Genomic DNA, 7,327 nt, shown 5'->3' on the forward strand with positions numbered 1-7,327 from the left:
AACCAGGCATCTGCTACAGAACCAGCATCTCCTACAAGCATGCTGGCTGGGATCTTACATTCATCGACACTTACATCATGTGTGTCACGGCTGTTTGTGACCGGTTTGCCCTCGTTTTTCTCTAGGACGATGTGCTTGAGAATGCTGTTGGGAACATCCTTGACAATGTGCCACTTGACAGAGAATGAACATTTCACTTGTCTTGTTGCCAGTACTCTACAGTTTTTTCAAAATCAACAGGACCAGTCATTTCAGCAACACCAACAAACTGTCCACTTGTATTCACCTAAAAGTTTATAAGAAAGGAGATTCAATTAGCCCAAGGAAATCAAACTGAACATTCATAAAGCAATAGCAAGTGTGGAGAACGTCCTTATTGAGAAAAACAAGAATATAGGGCAGCTAGAGCCCTTTGCCTGAGCTTCTTGATAAGCAGCATCAAGCTTCTTATTTCCATTGAGATGCTTGTCGAGATGCTTGAGGAGTTGCTTGTTGAGATGCTTGTCGAGATGCTTGTTGATATGCTTGAGGAGTTGCTTGTTGAGATGCTTGTTGATATGCTTGAGGAGTTGCTTGTTGAGATGCTTGTCGAGATGCTTGAGGAGTTGCTTGAGGAGATGCTTGTCGAGATGCTTGCGGAGTTGCTTATTGAGTTGCTTGTTGAGATGCTTGTTGAGATGCTTGAGGAGTTGCTTGTTGAGATGCTTGTGATTATTTGCGTGGAGTATGTGTAACTCCTTGTTTGTGCGGAGTATATGTAAACCCTAGAGATGAGGCTTATGTGGAGTATATGCAACTCCTCGAGACATGTTTGCAAAAGGCTTGTGTGGAGTATGAGATGTGACTATGATCATTTATATGAGAAGTGGCTATGATCATTTGTATGAGATGTGGCTATGATAATTTTGTAAACTCGACATTTGTACTATGATCATTTCGTGTACCTCCTTGTTGTGATAAGTTTTGAAGAAAAAAAATTGTATGATCATTTGAACTTCTCATGTGTATGATCATTTGTGTAATTCCTTGTTGTGATAAGTTTTTGATTTTTTTATTTGTATTGTACTCCTCATTTTGTACTCCTTGTTTTGAGTAAAGGAGAGGAGTATGAAAATTTTCTTATGAGAAGAGTAGGAGAGGAACAGTTTAAAGTTTCAGTGGTCAAAATAGAAGAAGAGAAGTTAAAGCATGCACAACTTACTTCCGCTACTGAAAATGAAGACAAAATTGCTGAACTAGTGTTGTGTGCAAGTTTAAGTACTCAAGTGCAAGCAAACAAAATTTCTTTGAGTAGCTATCATGTTCAGTAATCAAACTGAATCAAATGCATGCACATAATACTTGCATGTCCATAATACTTGCTGAAAAATTAAAGGAACAGTTTCATGTTCAGAATACTTGCATGTTCATAATACCTGCTGAAAAATACTCCAAGCAAAATTACTTCAAGCAAAAATGACAAGTTAAATCTTGTTCAAAATTACTCTAAGCAACATACCCCGACCACATGCCTTATTTTAAACAGAACAAGGAATTCTAACTACCTTGTGTCAGGTGTCCTCCCAGGATGTGGGTGATTCAGGGTGTCGTGCCGTTACTGCATTGCAAAGAGATCAAACACAAGACACCGAGTGTGGCTGAATAAACACTGAATATCCCTGTCAAAACAACAGACATCTGAAATTATGCTCGACAGGTAGACAGACATAGATCAATTGACCTTATCTTACCCCATCAATTCGAGATAACTCTGCGTGAACTCTAGAGGGCCCCGTCGCCCATGACTCCATGAAGCGATGACCAGTGACTTCAAGCATAGCACTAGCCCGGCGATAAATCCAATTGTCTGCAAGGATACAGTTAACACCAAATTTAGTCAAAAAAAACCTTTTACCCTCGCAATGATACAGTGTTGCAGTTCATCAGGCAGAGACCTACTGCAGATATGTTCATCAGCGATATTTAGTAAACTAAATTCAGCGCGGGGGGCAGCTACGAGCTACACAAACTAAATTTTGTCTTCATAAATTTTCTGAAGAAGCACATGTAGAACTAAGACAAATTTTCTGAAGTTTAACAAAACTACAGAAGCTGCACCATGACAAAACTATAGAAGTTGGTGTACAAATTTTCTAAAGAGAGAAGAAGACAATTTACTCCAGGGCTACATGAGTAACATAAAAAGGTTTCTACTCCAGCAAGAAAAATGCTACTGCTAATGCAAGCACAAGTTAACTGCTACTGCTAATGCAAGTTAAAGTTATACTCCTACAGGAGTACACTTTACTGAAAAGAAGAGAGGAAGGGAGGACACTGCTGCAAAAGCACAAGTTACTGCTACTCTAGTTTTAAGCAAGCATCACTGGAGTACTCCAAATTACCAATTCAAGCTACTGCAGTGCAAGCTAGTGCTATACTCCTACTCCCTTTTGTCAGAAATCTACACCTAAGAAACAAATCTAAACATTTTAGATTTGGAGTAGTACAAAAATATGGATTAATTTCCTTTACATTTCACTTTTCACAGCTCCTCCAATATGGATTTTGTCGGCAGGTCACATAGGAAGCATAGTTCAACTAATGTTCACAGGAAGAACAAAATCCTCTGCACCACCGCAGATGAGTACACCAACATCTGTAGCTAAGTACAGCAACATTTACACGGCCGCCTCCTCCTCCAGCGCACACTCATTAACCCCTGTGAGTGGCCAGGCCATGGAGATAGGGATCGATTCATTACCTTGAGGTTCAGCTCATGAGTAGGCGCTCCACTGTCGCCCCGCCGCTCCACCGCTCCGTTGCTCCGCCACTGCTCCGCCGCCGCGACGCTGCTCCACATCCAGCGTGACTTCGTCACTGGCGTCGGGGCACGCGGATCCATCATCGACGCGTGCGGATCCAGCGCTAGCGCACGCGGACCCAGCGCCTCCGCCGCCCAGAAGCTCGCCGCCGGCGCTAAAAAGGTAGTCTTTTGACCTCGGCGTGTTGGATTTCTGGCGCTCGCCGTGGGAGAAAACGGGGTCACACCGTGGGAGGAAGCTGGCGACGACAAGGAGAAGGAGAGTCCGGCGTTGTTGGGAGGAAAGGAGAGACCGGCGATGGGAGGAGAGGAGAGGCGGGCGAGAGGAGGGGATCTGGGAGTGGCGGGCGTGAGGAGAGGCAGACGAGAGGAGTGGTGCAAGTGGAGCGAGACAGGGAGCGAGTGGAGCGGTGGGAGGGCATTTTGGGAAAGTAGAAAAATCTCGTGACGTGAAAAAGTTTGTACGTGGATCGCTCCAGCGACTTACATTTCGGAACATAAGAAGTATATCACATATACCTTTGTTCACCTTCCATCCTTCTTATCCGCCAAATACTTGGGGCAGTTCCTCTTTCAGTGACCAGTTTGCTTGCAATAGAAGCGCTCAGTCTTAGGCTTAGGTCTAGACTTGCGTTTCTTCTCCTGAACAGCAACTTGTTTGCCGTTCTTCATTAAGTTCCCCTTCTTCTTCCCTTTGCCCTTTTTCTTGAAACTGGTGGTCTTGTTGACTATCAACACTTGATGCTCCTTCTTGATTTCTACCTCCGCAGCCTTTAGCATTGCGAAGAGTTTGGGAATTGTCTTATCCATCCCTTGCATGTTATAGTTCATCACGAAGCTCTTGTAGCTTGGTGGCAGTGATTGAAGAATTCTGTCAATAACACTATCATCCGGAAGATTAACTCCCAGTTGAATTAAGTGATTGTTATACCCAGACATTCTGAGTATATGCTCACTGACAGAACTATTCTCCTCCATCTTGCAGCTGTAGAACTTATTGGAGACTTCATATCTCTCAATCCGGACATTTGCTTGAAATATTAACTTCAACTCCTGAAACATCTCATATGCTCCATGACGTTCAAAACGTCGTTGAACTCCCGGTTCTAAGCCGTAAAGCATGGCACACGGAACTATCGAGTAGTCATCAGCTTTGCTCTGCCAGACGTTCATAACATTTGGTGTTGCTCCTGCAGCAGGTTTGGAACCTAGCGGTGCTTCCAGGATGTAATTCTTCTGTGCAGCAATGAGGATAATCTTCAAGTTACGGACCCAGTCCGTGTAATTTCTACCATCATCTTTCAACTTTGCTTTCTCAAGGAACGCATTAAAATTCAACGGAACAACAACACGGGCCATCTATCTACAACAACATATACATGCAAAATACTATCAGGTACTAAGTTCATGATAAATTTAAGTTCAATTAATCATATTATTTAAGAACTCCCACTTAGATAGACATCCCTCTAATCATCTAAGTGATCACATGATCCCAATCAACTAACCCATAACCGTTCATCACGTGAAATGGAGTAGTTTTCAATGGTGAACATCACTATGTTGATCATATCTACTATATGATTCACGCTCGACCTTTCGGTCTCAGTGTTCCGAGGCCATATCTGCATATGCTAGGCTCGTCAAGTTTAACCCGAGTATTCTGCGTGTGCAAAACTGGCTTGTACCCGTTGTAGATGAACGTTGAGCTTATCACACCCGATCATCACGTGGTGTCTCGGCACGACGAACTTTGGCAATGGTGCATACTCAGGGAGAACGCTTTTACCTTGAAATTTAGTGAGAGATCATCTTATAATGCTACCGTCAAACACAGCAAAATAAGACGCATAAAGGATAAACATCACATGCAATCAATATAAGTGATATGATATGGCCATCATCATCTTGTGCTTGTGATCTCCATCTCCGAAGCACCGTCATAATCACCATCGTAACCGGCGCGACACCTTGATCTCCATCGTAGCATCGTTGTCGTCTCGCCAACTATTGCTTCTACGACTATCACTACTACTTAGTGATAAAGTAAAGCAATTACAGGGCGATTGCATTGCATACAATAAAGCGACAACCATATGGCTCCTGCCAATTGCCGATAACTCCATTACAAAACATGATCATCTCATACAATAAAATATAGCATCATGTCTTGACCATATCACATCACAACATGCCCTGCAAAAACAAGTTAGACGTCCTCTACTTTGTTGTTGCAAGTTTTACGTGGCTGCTACGGGCTGAGCAAGAACCGTTCTTACCTATGCATCGAAACCACGATGATAGTTCGTCAAGTTAGTGATGTTTTAACCTTCACAAGGACCAGGCGTAGCCACACTCGGTTCAACTAAAGTTGGAGAAACTGACACCCGCCAGCCACCTGTGTGCGAAGCACGTCGGTAGAACCAGTCTCGCGTAAGCGTACGCGTAATGTCGGTCCGGGCCGCTTCATCCAACAATACCGCTGAACCAAAGTATGACATGCTGGTAAGCAGTATGACTTGTATCGCCCACAACTCACTTGTGTTCTACTCGTGCATATAACATCTACGAATAAACCTGGCTCGGATACCACAGTTGGGGAACGTAGTAATTTCAAAAAAAATCCTACGCACACGCAGGATCATGGTGATGCATAGCAACGAGAGGGGAGAGTGTGTCAACGTACCCTCGTAGACCGAAAGAGGAAGCGTTAGCACAACACGGTTGATGTAGTCGTATGTCTTCATGATCCGACCGATCCAAGTACCGAACGCACGGCACCTCCGAGTTCAGCACACGTTCAACTCGATGACGTCCCGCGAGCTCCAATCCAGCAAAGCTTCGCAGGAGAGTTTCGTCAGCACGACGGCGTGATGACAGTCATGATGATGCTACCGACGCAGGGCTTCGCCTAAGCACCGCTACGATATGATCGAGGTGGATTATGATGGAGGGGGGCACCGCACATGGTTGGGAGAGATCAACAGATCAACTTGTGTGTCTATGGGGCGCCCCCTGCCCCCGTATATAAATGAGCTAGGGGGAGGCGGCCAGCCAGGAGGAGGGGGCGCCAAGGGAGGAGTCCTACTCCCACCGGGAGTAGGACTCCCTCTTTTCCTAGTTGGAGTAGGATGGGAGAAGGAAGGAAGAGAGGAAGAGAAGGAAAGGGGGGGCGCCCCCCCCCCCCCTTGTCTAATTCGGACTAGAAGGGGAGGGGCGCGCGGCTGCCCTTGGCCGCCCCTCCTCTTCTCCCACTAGGGCCCATGAGGCCCAATTAACTCCCCGGGGGGTTCCGGTAACCCCCCGGTACTCCGGTATATGTCCGAAACCTTCCGAAACCTTTTCGGTGTCCGAACATAGTCGTCCAATATATTGATCTTTACGTCTCGACCATTTCGAGACTCCTCGTCATGTCCGTGATCATATCCGGGACTCCGAACTACCTTCGGTACATCAAAACACAAAAACTCATAATACCGATCGTCACCGAACTTTAAGCTTGCGGACCCTATGGGTTCGAGAACTATGTAGACATGACCGAGACACGTCTCCGGTCAATAACCAATAGCGGAACCTGGATGCTCATATTGGCTCCCACATATTCTACGAAGATCTTTATCGGTCAAACTGCATAACAACATACGTTTGTTCCCTTTGTCATCGGTATGTTACTTGCCCGAGATTCGATCGTCGGTATCTCAATACCTAGTTCAATCTCGTTACCGGCAAGTCTCTTTACTCGTTCTGTAATACATCATTCCGCAACTAACTCATTAGTTACAATGCTTGCAAGGCTTATAGTGATGTGTATTACCGAGTGGGCCCAGAGATACCTCTCCGACAATCGGAGTGACAAATCCTAATCTCGAAATACGCCAACTCAACAAGTACCTTCGGAGACACCTGTAGAGCACCTTTATAATCACCCAGTTACATTGTGACGTTGGTAGCACACAAAGTGTTCCTCCGGTAAACGGGAGTTGCATAATCTCATAGTCATAGGAACATGTATAAGTCATGAAGAAAGCAATAGCAACATACTAAACGATCAATGCTAAGCTAACGGAATGGGTCAAGTCAATCACATCATTCTCCTAATGATGTGATCCCATTAATCAAATGACAACTCATGTCTATGGTTAGGAAACATAACCATCTTTAATTAACGAGCTAGTCAAGTAGAGGCATACTAGTGACACTCTGTTTGTCTATGTATTCACACATGTATCATGTTTCCGGTTAATACATTTCTAGCATGAATAATAAACATTTATCATGATATATGGAAAAATAATAATAACTTTATTATTGCGTCTAGGGCATATTTCCTTCACCTTCATGTCAGTGTCTCCAATGACAACATTAGCGGTCTTGCCACCTTTCCCAGGATGACGCTTGTCATAGCGATTAGGACAACTAGGAGCCCAATGATCAGGATCCCCACACACATGACCAACACCTTTCTTTTTGTCATTCTTCTTTTTGAAGTTCTTGTGCTGCACAGCCTTGTTCTTCACATCAAACTTT

At 44.5% G+C, this 7,327-nt stretch overlaps 1 protein-coding gene across 1 annotated transcript; it reads right to left on the reverse strand.

Moving 5' to 3' along the window:
* Window positions 1-1,542: 1,542 nt before the first annotated feature.
* LOC123170351 (uncharacterized) lies at window positions 1,543-3,170 on the reverse strand. Its single transcript, XM_044588202.1, has 3 exons — window positions 2,741-3,170; window positions 1,731-1,846; window positions 1,543-1,658 (listed from the first exon to the last, which is right to left on the reverse strand). Exons 1-3 carry the CDS (start codon window positions 2,882-2,884, stop codon window positions 1,595-1,597), a joined length of 324 nt encoding a protein of 107 aa, XP_044444137.1. The 5' UTR covers window positions 2,885-3,170; the 3' UTR covers window positions 1,543-1,594.
* Window positions 3,171-7,327: the final 4,157 nt, after the last annotated feature.

This window comes from Triticum aestivum, chromosome 1D (assembly GCF_018294505.1).
Source record: "Triticum aestivum cultivar Chinese Spring chromosome 1D, IWGSC CS RefSeq v2.1, whole genome shotgun sequence".
Classification (NCBI taxonomy): domain Eukaryota; kingdom Viridiplantae; phylum Streptophyta; class Magnoliopsida; order Poales; family Poaceae; genus Triticum; species Triticum aestivum.